The sequence below is a fragment of the Mesoplodon mirus genome, assembly GCF_964341445.2.
Source record: "Mesoplodon mirus genome assembly, chromosome: 5".
Classification (NCBI taxonomy): Eukaryota; Metazoa; Chordata; class Mammalia; order Artiodactyla; family Ziphiidae; genus Mesoplodon; species Mesoplodon mirus.
This window is the reverse complement of record NC_138980.1, coordinates 134,932,669-134,954,004: the sequence shown is the minus strand read 5'-3', so window position 1 is coordinate 134,954,004 and position 21,336 is coordinate 134,932,669. Positions and strand designations below refer to the sequence as shown.

The window sequence follows — 21,336 nt, the reverse complement described above, 5'->3', positions numbered from 1 at the left end:
TTACACAATTTTTCTTATAATTAATACTTCGTTTTGGTTGAATGATAGTTCACATTTCTTAATTTTCATAATATCTTTCACTTTCATAATTTTTTCTTTTATATGGTCAATTACAAAAAAGTGATTTAACGTATCTATCACAGATCTCTCAACTTTAATATCCAAAATATTTGCAGTAGAATGAGCAGAATTCTAACAGATTTGATATATCAATACTTCCATTCATTATGATACTGGGAGCCCCACCAGTGCAACAAGGCAAAAAAAAGACAAATAAAAGCATACAGATTGGAAAGGAATAAGTAATACTGACTCACTTTGCAAACAGCATGATTGTATATTATTATCTCCAGTAAAACTACTAGTCAGTTTACTAAGGTCATGGGTTACTTGGTCAATATATAAAAAACAATTTTATTTTTCTTCACTACCAGTGAACAACTGGAAACTGAAATTCTCAAAACACGATTTACAATAACATTCAAACCTAGAAATATTTAGGATACACTTAACAAAATGTAAGACAGGTACAGTAAAAACTACTAAACATTGCTGAGAACATTAAAAAACATCTCAATAAATGTATATGTATGCTCATGGATTAGATGATTCATTATTGCTAAGATACAAATTTTCCCTAAACAGTTTTTTCTTTTTTGGTAGAAATTGGCAGGCTAATTCTAAAATTTATATAGAAATGTAATGGACCTAGAATAGCCAAACCTACTTTAAACAAGAACAAAGTTGAAGAATATATGTTACTATCTGATTTCAAGACCTATTATAAACCTATACTAACCAAGAAAGTGGGATAGCATGAAAATAAACATTTAGGTCAATGAAACAGAATTGAGTTGGAAAATAGGTGCACACATTAATGGTCGGTTTATTTTTGACAAATGTACCAAGGAAATTTAATGCAAAAAAGACAAATCTTTTATTTATTTATTTATTTATTTAATTTATTTTTTTGGCTGCGTCGGGTCTTAATTGCAGCACGCGGGTTCTTCCTTGAGGCCGCTTGCGGGATCTTTCATTGTGGCGTGGGCTTCTCTCTAGTTGTGGCATGTGGGTTTTCTTTCTCTAGTTGTGGCGCGTGGGCTCTGTAGTTGTGGCACGCAGGCTCTCGTTGAGGCGCGCAAGCTCAGTAGTTGTGGCGCGCAAGCTCAGTTGTTGTGGCGCGTGGGCTTAGTTGCCTCATGGCATGTGGGATCTTAGTTCCCTGACCAGGGATCAAACCCGAGTCCCCTGCATTGAAAGGCAGATTCTTTACCACTGGACCACCAGGGAAGTCTGGAAAAAGACAAGCCTTTTAGATGAATCAAGCTAGATTAACCTATAACATGCAAACATATATGTGTATACGTATGTATTTATGTGTATATGTGTGTAACTATATACGTGTTTTGTATTTGTATAACATAAACCTCATTGGAGGGCACAGAAACTTCCTCTTTTGGTTTTAGGTGACACACTCATTCACACATTCCTTGAAATTCTTCCCTTCTTTAGGTTCCAGGACACTGTAAGTTAATTTCCCATTGACTTCCTTCTTGGTCTCATGGGTTTCACTTCCTAGTAAACCATAAGCATTTTCTAAGACTTAATCACTGACTCTGCTTATCTCCAGCCACAGTCACTCCTTTAAGGGAGGCCAACTCTGACCTTTTCCTTACAATCCAGTCCCAGTATCTTTACATCAAGGTCTTCTGTCTTCTTTGAGCACTCAGTGTCCTCTGACATTTCTTCTTTTGTGTGTCCATTATGCTTAATCTGTATTTCTCTCTCATTTATTCAGAAGTTTTCTCATCTTTTATTATAGAACAGCTCTCCCACCTCCATCCTTTTTTCCTGTGGCCTTAGTTTATTTAAGGGCCTGGGCCAGTTATCCCAAAGAACTTTGAGCCCTGTCCTGGTATCATTTAACTTATTCCTTCATCCCCTATATTTTTGTAAGCCATGTTAAATCCATCTTCTTTTCACCTCCATTGCTGCTGCCATAGCCCAAGTGCTTTTCGCGTGACTGGAATATTACGATAACCTCTAATATTGGGCTTCCTCCAGTCCCTCTTCTACAGGTCAGCTGAGTGGTCTTGCAGATTGAATTACAGAATTGCTTACTTGCTTGTCTTCTCCATTTGACTGTGAACTCCAAGGTCACAAAGCTAGGAGATGGTAGAGTTGGGGAGATGTACCATATTTCTCTTTTCATGGCTTCCTCTGTATATAGGGGTACATACCTCAGTTGGTAAAAGTTCTGGAGGCTCAGAAGTCCAAGATAAGGGTGCCAGCGTGGTTGGATTCTGCCATTTCCTGCATTGTAGCCTGCTGACCTTTCACTGAGTCCTCATGTGGTGGAAAGGCAGAAATTATTAAAATGGTTTGATAACGGTTTGTGCTACATAGCTTGATAGACAGTGTTAAAATATCACTTTGTGTAAAAAATAAAGATTATATTAAAAATTTTTAATTTATAGTTACTTTTTGATTTTTAAATATTTTAATTTTCATTTTACCTCAAGTGATTGTTAGTAGCAGCATGGTTTGAATCTGGAAATGAGTCACCTAGCATAGTATGTATTTGCATGAATGGAGAAGATCTGAAAATATAGTTTTACTTGTTATTAGACCTTAAAGGAAATTTGCCTCTGTGCTATCCTGTGCTTAACGCCATCTTTCTACCCAAAATAATATGCTTTGCTAATCCAGGGCAGACTAACTAATGGATAGTTCTTTAGGTGCTGTGCATTTAAGAGTCATCATGTGATCGATCAACTACACTCCAATATAAAATCAAAATTAAATTAAAAAATAAATAAAAGTCATGTGGAAAATTTTCTGAAATGTCCTATGTTTCCGTTATTGCAGATGTCTTAGGTTTACATTTAAAAAAAATACACGAGAGTAGGCCACCACCTCCACTGGGTTAAACATCAAAATATACAGAAATAATGACCTGTGGCTGGTGCTGGTACTATGTCAACCCTTTGACAATATGAAGGATTGAAGAGAGATGTTATAGGTTTAGTCTTATTTCTCTCACTGTATTTAGAGCACTGGCTTTTCATGGAACACTTCTTTTTTCACTTTTCAATGTGAAGAAGAAATGTTTTTCACAAAGAATTTGACCAGAAATTGTCAAGCCATCATGTTTGAGTCTAGAGACTACGGGAATGAAAGAGAATGAAATATTGTTGTAGTTCAAATGGCTACTTTTGACTGTGAGCACAGTTTTAAAGAACATCAGAATTAAATAGGACTAGGAAAATGAGTTCCAGTAAATCCAGATAGCTTTGAAGCAAGCAAGGATTTTGCAGAAAGGTTTGTCTCTTCTAAACACTTGAAAACAGTTGTCAGATAGTAGAGAAAACCAAGTTAATTAAGAGTGATTTAATATCTTTAGGAAAGAAGTTGGGTTCATTGCAGAAGTCACCTTTAGAACAGTTCCACCTCTAAGCATTTGCTAGTCAGAGTCTTTCAGAGTCATTATTTATATTGAATGAAGAAAACTTTTTAGACTGATAACATAATTTAGAATTTAGAGCCTTAGGGTATTGAAGAATGTTACTTTTGCTGTAGGGAAATTTGCTAGAAAATGACAGTATTTGTAGGCCCTTTTTCTCTTTAGGCTTCCTCTTCTGAGGGATAGCATCTATCTTGGTGTAAACAAGTGTTGTGGAATTCAGGATGGGAAAACAGGCTTTTGGGATGAGGGTGTTTCGCCATTCAGCGTCCTGATTTTTATTTAAGTCATCTGATTTTAATTTGTTTCTCACCTTGCCTTCCTCCTGTTGTTGATGCCTTGAGTTGGAGCTTCTTGGATTTTATTTTTGCAGATACTGTATCTTTTGACTCCTTTAGGAGTGGGGAAAGCAATCTAGAAGGTTCTAATTGTTCTTTATACAGATTCCCAGCTAGTTTTCCTGTTATGAGCTCTGTGCCTCACCTCTGTCTTCTTTGTGGCCTGATGATTGCAAGGTTCTGAGAACCAAGTCTGTTTGCATTAGATTATTATTCCTCTGGCAGGCAGTTTGGTTCCAGGCTTTTCTGTTCAGCCAAATCACTTACCACTCTTTCATTCACCTGCCATCTTCCAAAAACTCGTAGCCATCTTTACCCATATAGTTTCTCCTCTTTTATAGACCCTGGGGGGTTATTTGTTTGCTTTTTATATTTCTTTACTCTCATTTTAGTGGGATTTCAGAGGGAGCCAGCAAATGCATATGTTCAAAGCTAAAATTGTTTTCACAATGTCAGTATGCTTCTAGGGTAAATAACTTTTTTATAAAGATGCAATAAGTTGTGTGCAGCTGCGTAATTGGAGTAATATTATCTGTTTATCTTTCTGTAAAACTAAGACTGAACTCAACTATTCCTTAAGTATTTCCTTGTTTTCTAGAAACATTGTCATCTTATTCTTTCTGGCAATATTCCTTAATTTAGACTTTATAAATTTGGGGGGAGGAGTGAAACATTTTGGTAACTTCAGTTCTACAAGGTAAGAAGATGACTTTCCTCAAGACCTGCTACTTTGATTATAAGACTTTTTCCTTAATCAGTCCTAAGTATTTGACTTGAAACAGCACACATCTTTCTAATACTAGAGAGATTGAAGGTACTTTTTTGTTTCCACACAGTGAATGATGTTTCATGAAATTTTACGTAAAAATGACATTTTATTGCTTGAATAGCAACTGGTATGAAGGTTAGACTAAGAAAACATTTGGAGAGAGAAATAAAAAAAGATCACCATTTGCATAAACATTATTCTGTTCCTACAGAGAATATAATTATATAAAATTACTTAATTCTTATAGACAGCATTTATAACTCATATTCTTTAAAGTAGTAAAAATGATGGAACCAGTCAGAAATAAAATTCTGTCTTTCTATGGTAGATATTTATTTAATCGTGGTAGCTTCAGCATGATCCGCCAGGGTAGATTTTGGCATACATTATCAAGGTAGAGAAATCTCATCATCTTTTTATTATGCTGCTTAAGAAATACCTTGATTTTAGAAATTAGTTCTCTGAAATACTGCAGAATTCTTCTTTTGCTTTATGATTCGCTATAAATGGTCATCAACATGTGTTACAGTTGTCTTGTTTCTATTTTTTGTTTTGTGCTGTTAAATATTTTTATAGTAGAGGAAATAAATGTAAGTTATAAATAAATAAAATTAGACCATAGAAATACCTGTCTTTGCTGATTGCATCTTCATTTCAACCGCATATATTACTATAGCTTTAGTTGTATATATTACATTTTAATAACTGGATATTTGCTTTTGTATGGTTATGCTTTATTTTTTAAATCTTGCTTACTAGATATTAATTGCAGTAAATCTATAAAGTATCTGAGCCATTTGTTTCCAAATTAAGTACAAATTGAAGACACATGGTATAAATCAGCAGTTACTGGACTGTATTGCTTCATTGTGCCCTTAATATGTTAGTATTATTTTCACAATGCCTCTAGGCTAAAAGAAATATAAATAGCTAACTGTTCCTTTTATTAAGTAGTTAGATCCAAACAAATTAATTTGTATTCATGTCCTAATAACTTAGTATCTGTTGAAAATTATACACAAAAATGTAAAGAATAATATCTTTATTTCATTCTTAAATAACCACAGTTACTGATTAATGGAATGTGTATGCCTGTTGGGCAACACCCAAGTTCTTAAACCTTAGAATCATATTGGATACCTCTACTTTCATCTTCTGTTCTACCTTGATTTTTTGGTAGTACTTTGCAAAGATATGAAGTCATCAAAAGGAGTGTAATGTTAAAACTGGGTACTATCTTGAACTAGTAGTTTTTGCAGTATGTGACGGATGTCATTAGGTTTCTCTGAATAATTTTAAATATTTTATGAGTTTACTGTGGCATCTTGGGACACAGCACACAGTTTGGGGAACTCAAGTATAAATAATTGCCTTAAACTAATAAGTGTTTCCTTGACTGTTTATTATTTTTCAAAATGTGTTGAAAAAAATGTGTTGAAGCATTTTTTTTAAAAAATGTAGAAGCACAAAAGTAGGAAAGTATGGGAATTCAAGGTTGATCTTACATTACTAAAATCCATGAAATACAGATTCTGATATTAAATGCATTCTTTAAAAGGTGTGAGAAGTGTACAGGTGTTTATAAGCAAACCCTGGGACCCACTTTCAGTCTACATGATGAGTACACTTGGTCCTGTTTTACTTTATAGATTCTAACTGTATCAGTTAGGGTTTTTCAGAAAAATAGAACTGGTTCTGTGTATATGGAGAGAGAGAGAGAGAGAGATTGAGAGAATATACACATGTAGAGGCGCATATACACGAGAAGGGGGGTGGATTATAAGGAATTGGCTCATATGATTGCAGGGACTAGCAATTTCTAATTTTGTAGGGCAGGCTGCAAATGAAAACTCAGGCAGGATTTCTATGTTACAGTCTTGAGGCGGGATTTCTTCTTTCTAGGAAACCTTAGTTTTTGCTGTTAAGGCTTTCAACTGATTGAATGAAACCTAACCCACATTATCTAGGGTAATCTTTACTTAAAGTCAACTCATGTAAATGTTAATCTTATCTGCAAAATACTTTCATGGCAACATCTAGACTAGTATTTGACCAAACAACTGGACCCTTAGCCTAGATGAGTTGAACAAGTCTATTTGGCTCTCAGAGTTAATTGGCTCTCAAGATTAATTAGAGTCATTTTCTGGTTTTGCTCAAATTATTTTTTTCCAGCTCAAGGCTTCTCCCAAATTCTTATATTCCAATTCTCTGGTTTGCTGGAATTGAACTTTAGCCATTCCTTATGAGGTTTTAGCCTTTAACAGTACTTATCCACAAGTAAATAGCATTTTAAATATTTGAGATGCCTCCTGGTCTTTTTTTCAGATGGACCAGCTTTTGGGAAATATGATTGAAATGTGGGTTGATCGCATGGACAATATTACCCAGCCTGAAAGAAGAAAACTTTCAGCTTTGGCTTTGCTTTCTCTTCTGCCATCTGATAATAGGTGAGGAAATGTTTTCTTAAAATTTGTTTTGTTAAAGCATCAAAATGTTAGCACTGTTTTGGCCATTGGTATTGCTGTGTGTTGCTGGGCAGTGCTGTTTTATGCATATGTATGCTAATTTTGTTAGTAGATAATGATGTGGCAAGTGTTGGTCTAGATCTAAAAAGATGTGCGTGGAGTGGTGGGCACTGCTGTTTAACTTGGTTATGTTCATTTTACCAATTCCATTTTTGTCTGAATTCTCATTTTTTAAAATAACCAGATTTTGTTAGACTTATTTTAGGTCCTCTTTTTATATGAATATATTAAATATATAATATTTCAATGTCAGTAGCACTTCATAAAATATATTGTCCTCTTGGTAATTCAAAAGTTTGTTACATAATTTTGTTGTTATTTATTTTGGATTATCTCTAAAGAAGCTTACAAGTTATTGTTTTCTCCTTACTTAGATGAAGTCATTATAATATAGTTTACGGTAAAACTTTGTTAAAATTCTCATTTCCAAAAGCAAATACAAAACGCTTTGATTTTGGACATTTTTTGAAGAGTATCTTGGTTTGTTTGTTTGTTTTTTTTGCCTTTATCTCTGTCTTTGTTTGGCATTATATGCTTTTTTGGGGGCTACTTTTAATTTTAAAGGCATAAAAGCAGGCCTTTTAAGACTTGATACTGTGTGAGAAGAATGATATATTAGATCTTTTTGTCTTAGGGAATTTTTAGAGCACATTTATCCTAGTGATAAATTAGTGAAATAAGTGCAGTTAGCTTTAGAAATTCTTCTAAAAATTTTATTATTTATTTCTGGTATGGTAATTTGGATTAAGAACACAGGTAATTATTTAGTCCTAATCCCATAACAGTAGATAATAATTTTTGAGCACTTAACTGCTACCCAAAAACCGGGTTTGCCTCTTGGTGGGTGTCGAGCCAAAAGGTAGAACCAAGTCAAAGACTGGGAGAAGGAAGGATTTATTACTTGCAACAAGTACCAAGAGCACTAGGGATCTTTCCCAGTGGAGTGTTTCCATGAACAGCAAAATTTGGAAAGTTTTAAGCTAAGGGTACATGCATATTCGTGAAGGTGCTTGGGTGTTTGACAGAGTCGAAGCTTTGGTTGATTGAAGTCATGGGGGTCAGTGAAGGTCAACATCATCATCCCTTACGTTCCAGTTGATCTGGAGGTTGAGTGGCTAGGAGGTTTAAATTCTGCAGAACTGTTCAAGAAAGTGCTTCATGCTAGTCTTTACTATTGAAACAGAACTGTGAGTTTTTACAACTAATTTGTTATCTTTGCTCTTGCTACTTCTCTTGCTTGATAACAGTTTGTTCTTTTGTTCCCTTAAGATCATTATTACCAAGTCCTGCTTAAGGTTAAGCATTGTGGCCAGGCTTAGATCACAGAATGACTTAGGCAAAAAATGGTTTCTCTTATGTCAAAGCCATGCCTGATTCTCTTTCTCTGGGGACCCCCTACCTTATATGCTTACATTACCATATGCATTATATTTTGCTAAGTACTTTACATTTATATCTCATTTAAGTTTTAAACTGTCCTCAGTTAGAGGCATGATTGTCTTCTTTTTATAGAGCAAAGAAATAACTTAATGTTAAATGACTTGCCTAGGATCTGGCAAGTGGCGTGTCATAGGGCAAAGTTTGACCTTGGGCAGCTTGATGCCAGAGCTTGCTCTTTGAACTACCAGGTGTGCTGCTTCCCAGGTGGATGTACAGAAGACCAACATTATTTCCTCCCTGTGAAGCTGAGTGGTGTCTTATTTATTTTTGGAAATCAAATTGAAGTTACCAACATTTTAACTTACTGCTCTTTCCCTTTCTTTTAGTGGAAATACACTGACTAGAGATTTATTCAGGCCTTTAAAATGGAAATGTTAAAGAACCTGTTCTTTGGCAGTAGTCAACACTGTAAACATTTGCTCAGTAAATTAATGGATGGAAAAAAAGTATTAAGGTTAATACAGCATGTTAGAGTTTTCTCTAACATAAAGTACTGAGATTATTGAGGGAAAACTTGAAATGACACAGGTTAAAAAGTGAGAAAGAGAGGCTTCCCTGGTGGTGCAGTGGTTGAGAGTCCGCCTGCTGATGCAGGGGACATGGGTTCGTGCCCTGGCCCAGGAGGATCCCACATGCCGCGGAGCGGCTGGGCCCGTGAGCCATGGCCGCTGAGCCTGCGCGTCCGGAGCCTGTGCTCCGCAGAGGGAGCGGCCACAACAGTGAGAGGCCCGCGTACCGCCAAAAAAAAAAAAAGTGAGAAAGATACCTAATTGTATCTAAAGCATATTTGTTTTACACTTTTTATGATAATACTGTTGCCTTCAATATTTAATTTTATGTGTGTGATTCAAAAACATTTTTGATACTTAAGTTATGGAAATAGTTGGGTCTGTAAAGAAAATAAAAAAGGCTTCTATAAGTCTAAAAGAATACTTAGACTGGGGCTCATGTCAGTCTGCATAAATTGAGGGACAGAATTTTATTAAGGCTTGAAATTTTCTTAAGCATTAAATTTTCAAATTTAAAAATATCATGATATCACTTATATGTGGCATCTAAAAAAATGATACAAATGAACTTATTTACAAAACAGAAATAGACTCACAGACACAGAAAGCAAACTTATGGTGGGGGTAAATTAGGAGTTGGGGATTAACATACACACTACTGTATATAAAATAAGCAACAGGGATTTACAGTATGGCACAGGGTTATATTCAATATCATGTAATAATCTAAAATGGAAAAGAATCTGAAAAAATATGTATATAATCACTTTGCTATACTCTAAAAACTAACACAACATTGTAAATTATACTTCAATAGAAAAATAAATTCAAAAAATTTAGAAAAGAAAGTAAAAATTGTGAAGAGATAGCTTTGTGAATGGGAAAATCAGATCTTATTTATGTTTTTAAAATGAAGTATTGAAAAATCTATTGGGCGGTAGTGAATTCATGTCATTTTAAGTACCAGGAAAATCTTGAGTAATGTAATAGAATTTTAAAGAATAATGATTTAACTTTATAGTCCTTAATGGATTAATGACTAAAGAAGCATTGATAGATACAGAAAATGTGACCATCTGAAAAACAACCAAAAAAACTTAAGTTTGCCACATTATCATTGGCCCATGACATAACTTAGGAAAATTTATAGTCACCTGCTCTAGTGGAAGGTAATGTTGACGTTTAGGTCAGCAGTTTTATCATTTCCCATTATAACCTTTCTTATACTTATAGGTACATAGTTGATGGAGTTTGGGGAAATTTTTTCCCCCATCCACATCCCCAGTGATATTTCCTGGTTAACCTCCTACGTAATAGTAATTTCCTCTTCCTGTGTTTCTTTTAGACCTTGCAGTGTAACATTTCCTTTGCCTGAAATAAGCAGGTCTAGAGAATAATGTATTGATAATGATGTTTTGAATCAGGCCACCTTGGGAAATGTTATTTTCTTCTTCTTTATTATAATGGATTTTCACATGCAGAAATAACACTTTTCTAAAACAGTTTCTCAACCACAGTACTATCGACAGTTTGGGGCCAGATGATTTTTTCATATTGGGGCTGCTGTTCATAGCAGCATATTTAGCAGCATCTCTGGCCTCTACCCACTAGATGCCAGTAGAACCTCCCACCTCCAGTTTAGAATCACTGATCTAAAGAATGACCATTTGGGAAACTACTGTATTAAGCTATCTTTTACCATGATCCACTACTTCATATTCAGAAATCTGTTGAAGACTGTAGGCTTTAGGACCACACTCAAATTCCAGCACCACTAGTCACTAATGACCATGGCCAAATAACTTCCCTGTGCCTAAGTTTCCTGGTTTTTGAAATGAGGATACTAGTAATCTCTTGCTAATGAGAGTATTATAAAGATTAAATGAGTTTACATATTGAGGTCAAACTGTCTGGATAGATGAGGTTAGCTGTTTTTATTTTACCCCTTTCTTCCTCTCTCATCCATCCATCCTTTTACTGCACTGTAAAGTTCTAAAAGCTTAAGTCTCTGTGTACATGCATTCATTTAAATTCAGGACATTTATAGTATATTGAGTATTTGTTTATCTGTTCATTAATTCATTAAAAATATGCTAACCACATATGTCAAAGTCAGGTCACCTTCAGCTTGATGATCTTTTGTAGTATTCTGCATTGTCACTTAAACTTAAGGATACATGATTTTGTCCATGTCTTCTCCAGACGTTCTTAGTATATCTTCTTGGTCACCTTCTGAACATAGAGCAATCCTTTTTTTTTTTCTTTCTGTAGTTGTGCAGTACAGTTGTCTTGTGTCCTTTTTGTTTTGTAGCTGGAATAATTTCAAGTTTGAATTTTTTCCCTTTCTTAGGGTCCATATTATTTATACATAAAGGGAGTAATATTTTCTTCTGCTAATTTTTATATGAAGATAACATTTTTTACATATAACTCTTTTAATGTTTTCCTCCAAAGACATAGATTAAACAAAAACTTTCATAGATGAGAATGAGAATAATCAAACTTTCCTTTGACTCTGTTCTCTGAAATAGCAATTCATCGTCTAACTTAAAAGACACATTTTTGTAATGCAGTTCTAAGAATTTCAGATGTGAATAAGTGTTCTCTGAGATTAAGCATTTTAAGAATTTTGAATTTTTTGATTTTTTTTTTTTTTTTTTTTAGATTTAAGGAAGTCACTAATGGGGAATATTTTACTTAAGCTAGTTGAATAATTCAAAAGAGGTTGACAAAGCAACAGGGTTTTTAGCTATGATGGCTTGCTTTCCAGGTGAAATTACCTTATAATAAAGTCCTCTTGGTATCAGATATACTACACAGATTTGGGTTGGACACTTAGTACCTCTCCATAGTTCTCTTCTATCTCAAGAATAGTATATATTATGATCAGCATTTGGAAATTTATTATTCTGTATAAATTTTCTAAGGTAATTTTCTAAGTCATTTTACAGCTTTAAAAACAGGCTAGTATGGGCTTCCCTGGTGGCGCAGTGGTTGAGAGTCCACCTGCCGATGCAGGGGACACGGGTTCGTGCCCCGGTCCGGGAAGATCCCACATGCCGCGGAGCGGCTGGGCCCGTGAGCCATGGCCGCTGAGCCTGTGCGTCCGGAGCCTGCGCTCCGCAAGGGGAGAGGCCACAACAGTGAGAGGCCCGCGTACCGCAAAAACAAAACAAAACAAAAAAAAACCAAAAAAAAAAAACAGGCTAGTAGAATCAAGGTAACAGGTTCCAAACTAATATTTTGTTATAGTTTAAATATAGTTAAATAAAAAGCAGTTTAAAATTTTTAAATTGTGGATGTGTTGTTTTACCAGAATTATGTTTGGTTTAAACTGACCATTCCTAAGTGAGTATTTAATGTGACAGAATTTTATTTTCATCCTTTAAAATAGGATGCATCTTTTACTCCTAGGTCATGTATTCTTATTTAGCATTTTACATTATTTTCTTTTATCTGTAAATTCTTAACCTAATATTTTAGTAGCTTTACTTCAGTAAAAATTAGTTCTTAATTTTTTACGTCTTTCACAAGAAAAACGTTTTAGAAACATCTTTTGTGTATGTGTGTGATAACAGCTTAATAGGGATATAATTCACAGACCGTACAATTCACTCATTTAAAGTGTACCATTCACTACTCTTTAGCATATCCATAGTGTTGTGCATCCATCATCACAATCAGTTTTAGAACATTTCGTCACCTCCAGAAGGAACCATGTGCTCTTCAGCAGTCCTTATTCACTCATCCCTGTCCCCAGCCTCTCTCTTGCTCTCCCCCCGCCATTCTTTTTTCCTACTGAATGTGTCTATTCTGAATTTGTTGGTGCTTAAGGAAAGCAGCTTTGCCCATTATTCATTGTGCCCTGGATTTATGACACCAACTTGTATTTGGCCGATTAAGAATGAGGCCAAACTGCATTTCCCTTTGGTCTCTTCAGTTGATAAGTGGCACTTAACTGATTTCTTTCATATAATCTTTAAGAAGAATTCATAAGTTGCATCAGTTATGCCCCAAGAGATGGGCACCTCTGAAAAGATTTGTCAGATTCCTGTCCTGTTTTAACCAGAGTTTTTGGAAAACCTTGGGGAAAGATGGAAGTTCACCATCAATCTGAGACTGCATTTAAGTTTTTACAATATTAACTGGAAAAAACAAGATTCCAACATGGCACCCTATAGACCTCCACAGATAATATCATTGACCAAATGAGCATTGTGAGTCATTGCCATAAGCAGATGTTCCTTGATGGAACCTCGAAGGCCAAAAAAAGGACTTTGCTGAATCCATTACTGAAAAGAACAGGCACCAGGCCTTGATAACACTCTCTAATTCCATGGCATTTCGGTGCCTTGAAAGCCTGACAAGTGTAAATTTGTCATGATACTTGTGGTCTTGAAGCAGTGTTTGAACTCGTTCCGGTGGCATGAAAATTGCTTTATGTTATATCCCTGCAAGTACTGCTGCCATGCTACCTACCGGTTGCAAACTCTGGAGTACTGATAAGCTTAGGAGAAGGCAAGGTAAATCCTCTTACAGACCAGACATAAGTGCTAGTGTTGCTGCCTTCTCCATCAGTGGGGGAAGGATTCCATGGTGCAAGTTTTTTTGTTGTTTTGTTTTGTTTTTTGCATTATGCGGGCCTCACACTGTTGTGGCCTCTCCCGTTGCGGAGCACAGGCTCCGGACGCACAGGCTCAGGGGCCATGGCTCACGGGCCCAGCCGCTCTGCGGCATGTGGGATCTTCCCGGACTGGGGCACGAACCTGTGTCCCCTGCATCGGCAGGCGGACTCTCAACCACTGCGCCACCGGGGAAGCCCCATGGTGCAAGTTTTGAAATCCATCCCTTCTCAACTGAAGTACTGCATCCTGGGTTTTGATTTCATACAGCTCTTGCCAAAAGAGGACCTTCCAATGGGAAATGCAATTGCTACGTTTTTAAAATAATTTTATTTATTTATTTTGGGCTGCATCGGGTCTTCATTGCTGTGCACAGGCCCTCTCTAGTTGAGGTGAGTGGGGACCACTCTTCTCTGTGGCGCATGGGCTTCTCATTGTGGTGGCTTCTCTTGTTGCGGAGCATGGGCTCTAGGCGTGCGGGCTTCAGTAGTTGTGGCACGCAGGCTCAGTAGTTGTGACTTGCGGGCTCCAGAGTGTAGGCTCAGCAGTTGTGGCACACAGGCTCAGTAGTTGTGGCTCGTGGGCTCCAGAGTGCAGGCTCAGCATTGTGGCACACAGGCTTAGTTGCTCTGCGGCATGTGGGATCCTCCCGGACCAGGGCTCGAACCCATGTCCCCTGCATTGGCAGGTGGATTCTTAACCACTGTGCCACCAGGGAAGCCCAATGATTGCTACATTGTTGAAAGCTGCACAGAATCCACACAAGTAATGCTTCATTTCACTAACATTCGCAATATGAGGTGATGTATCTTGTTTTTAAAACATTAGGATTGGTGGCCTCTTTTCATGAGCTTCTGAGTTCATCATGTTGCTTAAGATCTTTCTTCATGAAGGATTTTTTTTAACCTGTAACACCCTCTGGGCCTGGTATTTTGGGGGATGGTAGCTTTTTGATAACTTTCTCAATTTCCATTGTTACTGGTCTGTTAGGTTCTCTCATCTAGAGTCAGTTTTGGTAACTGGGTTTCCCATTGCCACTGGTGCCTGGCTCCACGCCTGGTAGCCCCCGCCTGCAGGTTGGTGAGCCTGCTAGCCAGCACTGGTGCAGGCACAGACCTTAATCGACCTCAGAGCATGTGGTGGAGCGTCCGAGAGATTATTCCTTTATTACCAGGAATGTTCTCTAAATACTTTGACCAATGAGGCATAAAACTGCTTTATTTTAATTACATTCCAGCTACCTGTTTTCTTTCTAATATCCTAATGATAATGAGTAGCAGTGGAACAGTATGAGGATAAATGTGGTTTTTGTATTTGCGGGGTAACAGTCAAGTGAAGAGGACAGAAGTTAAAGAATTATAGAACTACAGAATAAAAGTGATAACAGTTGACATGGATACTGTGCAGCTGCCAGATTAGGTCATTAATTCAGTACAGAAGGACTTTCCTGAAGAAATGTTTGCTGAGATATGAAGAGGAGAAATTAACTCTAGTTTGCTGAGAGAAATTAACTCTTAATTAATTGAGTTGAGAGAGAATGAGTATTCCAAAAAGGCAGAACAACCTGGGCAAAGGCTCTGTAGCTGGAGGGGTGAGGGCACCTTCAGGAAACTGAAAGAAGGCCAGTGTGGCAGCCATTAGAGCGAAGGGAGTAAGAATAGTAAAGCTGGAGAGCTAGGCTGAGAATAGAGCATAAGTCCTAGGAAAGTAAGGCCTTCAAGGGAGAGTCGGTTTTATTCTCTGAGATGAATCAGGCAGTTACTAGTTTTCATCTAGCAATACTGTTACGGATAATTTACTCATTGTAAATTTGCTGCTGCCCAACTTATCACATATTGAAAATGCTAGAATTCAGGTCTTTATGCTAGAATTCAGGTCTTTAATTTTTGATCTAGTGTTTTATTGCGTGTTTGCTGCCAGCATTCATTCTTGGCTTATTCATTCATTTATTTGTTCAATAAACATTACGAAATACAAAAGCCTCCATAGTAGACCCTGGGTGCTTTAAATTGTAGGTGTTAATATTTTTCAGATACGGCAAGGCCAGCAGATCAAGGACAATTGCCACTGAAGGTTTTTGTTACTCACAGTTCCCAAGAGGAAGGAGCATGCCACACCACACAGAACCACATGGGGAAACACCAGGGTTGGTCAAGAGATAGAGGGAGAGAGGGGGAAATGTGGGCAAGAGCCTTTATTGTGGTTTCTGTGGGAAGGGATGGGAAAGCAAGGGTCAGCCGGTTTAGGATTGGCAAGTTCGAGTAATTTTAGTAGGCTACAGGGTGTAGGGACTGTCATGAGTTGTCTGGTACCTGGCCCTAGGTTAGCTGGGAGAAGGGAGGTAGTGGCATGGAGTGTAAGAGCTTGATAGTTGGAGTAAGAGCTCTGGATCACTTAGTTTGTGTATGAAATATGTGCTCAAAGGCAGCCATTTTCTATCTCTCGGAATTGGCTATCCGTAAGAGGGCCAGTCTTTCCAGGTTAAGCAAGGTCCCATCTGTCAAAGCATCAGCATACAGAAAATAAAAAGGCAGAATCAATACACTGAGTATTAATCGTCTCTTGTTCTTAGCACCATGACTAACACATAGTAGGTGCACAGTAAGTTAACTGAATGCATTTAATAAATATTTACACTGTAATCGTGTGTTATTTTTTCTCCCACTTAAATAACATTTTTTTCTGAACATCTAAAGACTGTTTATGCCTGAAAAATTAAGCTAATTTGATCTCTCAATTTGTCAGTTCTAGTTGGAAGTAAAGCATACTTTTTGGTCAGTCTTTTAAAAAGTGCACCTTTTGAGGTAAATAGATCATTCTTTAATTTTATCATATTAACACACCATAAAAAGATGTTCACATTTAGCAGCCCTTTAAGAGGGGTGTTTTTATGTATACTCTGATTTGTAGTATTGTTGCAAATTAGGAGTTCTTCGAATGGAGCTACTTTAGGCATACTTTTTTTTTTTTTTTTTTTTTGGCGGTACGCGAGCCTCTCACTGTTGTGGCCTCTCCTGTTGCGGAGCACAGGCTCCGGACGCGCAGGCTCAGGGGCCATGGCTCACAGGCCCAGCCGCTCCGTGGCATGTGGGATCTTCCCGGACTGGGGCACAAACCCGTGTCCCCTGCATCGGCAGGCGGACTCTCAACCACTGCACCACCAGGGAAGCCCTAGGCATACTTTTAATCTGTTTATTAAAGTCAACATATAAATATATATATATATATATATATATATATATATATATATATATATATACACATATATATATCATTTGGGTTTTCTGTAAGATCTATGGAAAACATGAAGTTTTTGGCCAACCGTACACACACACACACACACCGTGTGCGCGCGCGTGTGCGTATAGTTTTATTTATTTATTTATTTATTTATTTATGTTATATCTGACTGTTCAATACCCTTAGCAAAAAAAAAAAAATGTGGAATGAGTTTAGATGTATTACTTTGAAAAGGATGTGTCATTTAAATTTAAATTGGTCATTTGAGCATTAAATATAGTTTCATAAATTTAGAGAGGAGGGAGTGTGAGATTGTGGGATTTGGAATTGAATTTTTGTTCATACACTTGGGAAGTCACTTGGTTTCTTGGAATATCAGTTTACTGTAATGAATAATAAACAATTTATAGTGTTCTACAATGCTACAGTTAAAAAAATACATGCACAGGTTATACAAAGAGTATAGTTAAAGAAATTCCCAAGGCCTTTAATAATAAACATTCAGTAGATGCTGACAATCCTTTTGCATCATTTGTTGTTTCCATGATAATGATGGTTAATTTTGGAATGAAGAGTCATTAGTGAACACATTTGTTTACACATATTATGTGTCATAATTTTTTTAAAAGATGAGAGATTTTGAGACATTATTTCTAAAGTGAATTAGTTATGAATTACCTTTTGTTTTCAATAAAGTAGATTAGAGCAATGGGTAATTTCAAACAACAGATTCCTATATATTGTAGAGGTATGATTTTATAAATGGGTTTCTGTAAGTAGGTTGAGATGGCACTGGAAGTCAAGTTGCCACTGTAAAGCTATGCTGTGTATGTGTGTCAAACTCTTGTGTCCCCTCTGGAGAAGAGATAGGAGAAGCCAATCTGAGAGGACTGATGGAAAGCATTTTATTCTTTACTTTTTGTGTGTACTTGATAGGCAAGATGATCAAGCCTTGGCTGAGCTATTTCAGTGTGCCATACAGTATTCTAGGTACAGAATCAGAGTGGCAGAAGGCACCCTTAGTGATTATTCTGCCCTTTAGGTGAATGATCACTCCCTCCTCTTTTCCATCAAATACTTACTGAATGTCTGTGGAATGCTAAATAGTGAGATTACTGTGGGGAAAACGGACATGTCCTTGCATGGTCTAGGGTTTTTGTTTTATGGTGTTTGCTCTTATTATTGCTGTTTTTTCCCCTGAAGATTTAGCTTGAACTGATTTCTAACCTAGTTAGAACCTAGCATATATCCTAGTATTATCTGATTATATACTAATTTGTGAAAAGGGGCAGTGAGGTGTCAAGGGGGAAGTTGTTTAGGATATTTATTTTGCCAGAGTTGACCACACAATGAATAATCCTCCTTGGGTATATTGAATGATGACTATTTCTCTTTCTCTCATTGTTATGTAGGGAAAATAGAAACACGTAAAAGAGTACTTTGAGGATTCAGGACCTCAGCTGTTGAGGTTCTCCTCCTCATCTCCTTGTGAATATATGTTTTACTAATGGGATAGATGCTTTTAGATTTTCAAAAGAATAATCTTTGGATTATTAATGTTTTCCTTTGCATCTAACCTAATGCAATTTGCAGTAATTATTGGTTCAAATCATTTCAGTCTAACTGGGGAAAAACCCCTCTATAATGCAGCTTTTAATGTTTTTATTTTTTTGATTAGGCTATGCACACGTATCTTTTGGTAACAGAAGCTGGAGGGTGTAGACAAGATGGTTTAGGAAGATGGAAAGTTGGTGCCATAATTGCATGTTCACTGAGTAGTTTTCTGAAAAAAAGAGGTAAATTATTAATTCCTTGGCTTGGTGATTTTTTTATTGAAGGGTTATAATCATTTATAAAACTTTCTTTTTAAAGCCGAACGTCAACTTGTTCTTCTGGCAGGTCCTTTGAAAACCCAGTGTCTCCCCCCCACCCAATAGTTCGGTAGTTTTGGAAGTATTTTGAAGTGTTCCTATCCTCTCACCTTAGAATTTGAATGGAAATAGTCCATTCTGTTTTTTTTTTTTCCCCAGTGGTATAACCGCTATTAATTGTCTGTTCAACGATTAAAGTCTCACGTGATCTGAGTTCAGACTGGAGTCATCCTGGTTGCTTTCTGTCTATTGCAGATTTCTTCCAGTATGAAAGGACAAGAGCAATACGGCTTACTTTACAAAATGTCTGCAAACTAAATGATGATATAATCGACATTCAATTAATTTATACATACCCTACTGTAGAACAGGGTTTGTTACGTTGGCAGAGCCCAGTAATCATGTAAAACTGAAACCTTTATCTGCACTGGTTCAAGTCCTCTTTCTAAGAATATTTTTATAATCAACATTCTTTCACAAATTACCCAATTTAATTCACCATAGCATTCCTCATATTAACTAAATGGAAAATCATAGGCTATATACAAACCCAGAAAGGGCCAACAATCATCAGCCCCCATGGATGACTACGACCCATTGCTGAGGTATTCAAATTACTTATTAAAGAACTACTATGTCCATCAACATAATCAACTTATATATTATTGCCCCAATGCTAGCCTTAACTCTGGCTCTCACAACATGAATTCCTCTTCCCATATCTTATCCACGAATTCATATAAATGTAGGCATACTATTTATATTAGCCATATCACACCTAGCCATTTTTTCCATCCTCTGATCTGGATGAGCTTCAGATTCAAAATACACACTCACTGGAGCCCTAGGGACAGTAGAACATACAATCTCATATGAAGTAATGTACCAGTTATTCTGTTCTCAGTCTTACTGATAAATGGATCATTTACACTTTCAACAGTAATTATTACATGAGAACATCTATGACTTATTTTCTCCTGACCGCTACCCAGAATTTGATGATCTCCGCAGTAGCAGAAATCCAATGAAACCCCACTTGATTTAACAGAAGTAGAATCAAAACCTGTAATTGTCTTCAGTGTAGAAAATGTAGCAGGCCCACTCACCCCGTCCTTCCTAGAGAATATGTCAATTTCCTTACAATAAACACTTCCACAACAATCTATTTTTAGGAGCATTCGACAACCCCTAGGTGCCAGAATTATAGATTCTTTCATCTTGTGAATATAGGTTTTTTTAAAAATAATTTTTATAGTTTTACTACCTTTAAACAAAATGTACTCCATTGCTGTGGAATATTCCTTTATAGGAGCGTGCATCGTTCATTTCTGCATCCGCTTGTGATGGCCTTCAGGTTCTTTCAGGTTTGGCTCCTGTGGCTGCAGAGTCCATGTCCATGTGTCCTGGTGCAGGGCTGGGGGGTTTGTGTTAAGCTGGGAGGAACACTGTGGGTCTGTGTGCACAGACTTCGCTCTCTGAGGCCCGATTGTTTCAGAAGCGGTTGCACCCCCAGCTGCGCACCAGGCTTTCCATTGCTCCACATCCTGCTGATATTTGATACTGTGTCTTCATGTCTGCCATTCTGGTAGGTATTTGCACAGTAGTTTTCTTATGGTTTTAATCCTTCGGTTGTTAGTGAAGTTGTGCATCTTGTGGTATTCATGCACTACTTCCTCTGCCTGGGGAGAAATTCCAGCGGCAGGTACGGGTGACACATCCTCTTCTTTAGCAGGTGGCAGCCTGGCAACTCCTATGTATTATTCTTTTCTGATCATTCTTTCAGTGTATCCCTTCTGGCTTTGTGCAAAGCGATTCTTTGTTTTGTACCTTGCCGCTGCTGAGCTCTGCAGATCCCGTTCCTTCCACACAGTTTGCCAATTCTGCGGGCCTTACTCCATTTTGGTTTTCATTTCCGATACAAATTCACTTTACCCTTGAAACATACAGCAGAACTAAAGTGCCCCTACCTTCCTTTCTAATATCAAGCCTGGGATACTGATACAACAAACATTCAGCAATATTTTTGAAGTTTCTATCATGTGCCAGGGCACCATGCTGTGCATTCAGTTTACACATTATTATTCAGTGCAACCTGGCTTCTTAGAACAACAACTACTTATGTCTTCCATCTCCTGTCCTAGTTGCTTAGGAGAGTTCCTGAATGCTTGTGACTTTGGGACTACACTCTTAATGCTGTGCTCGCATCTAGGACCAGTGCCGTGTCTACAAATTAGATAAGGGCTTCTGACAAACTTTTGATAATGTGGCAGTCATCTTGTAGACATGGGTAATGTTAACTAATCACCAACCATTGTATGGCATCAAGCTTCTTTTAAACAGATAACCCAAGAAAGCAATACTGTGAGTGAATAGGATTGCTTTGAAGTTTCAGGACCTTAAACTTTAATGAGAATAAGAGAAGATTCTGATTGAGAATGAGGTATTGATTGGGTCTAGGCCCTGAAGCAATATAGAAAAATAATTGTTACAGAGTAGCTAGTTTCAACAAGGGCATAAAAACTAAGGAATAGAAAAAGTCCTTTGATTTTTTTCTATCAT

The 21,336-nt window shown here is 37.0% G+C and overlaps 1 protein-coding gene across 2 annotated transcripts in view; it reads left to right on the top strand.

Moving 5' to 3' along the window:
• The window catches only part of IPO11 (importin 11), a 204,142-nt gene that overhangs the window by 122,052 nt on the left and 60,754 nt on the right, over positions 1–21,336 (top strand). For both annotated transcript variants that reach the window (XM_082621272.1, XM_082621271.1), the window contains exon 27: positions 6,896–7,017. In XM_082621272.1, the coding sequence (XP_082477398.1) occupies positions 6,896–7,017 (122 nt within the window). The remainder of the gene's footprint in view (positions 1–6,895; positions 7,018–21,336) is intronic.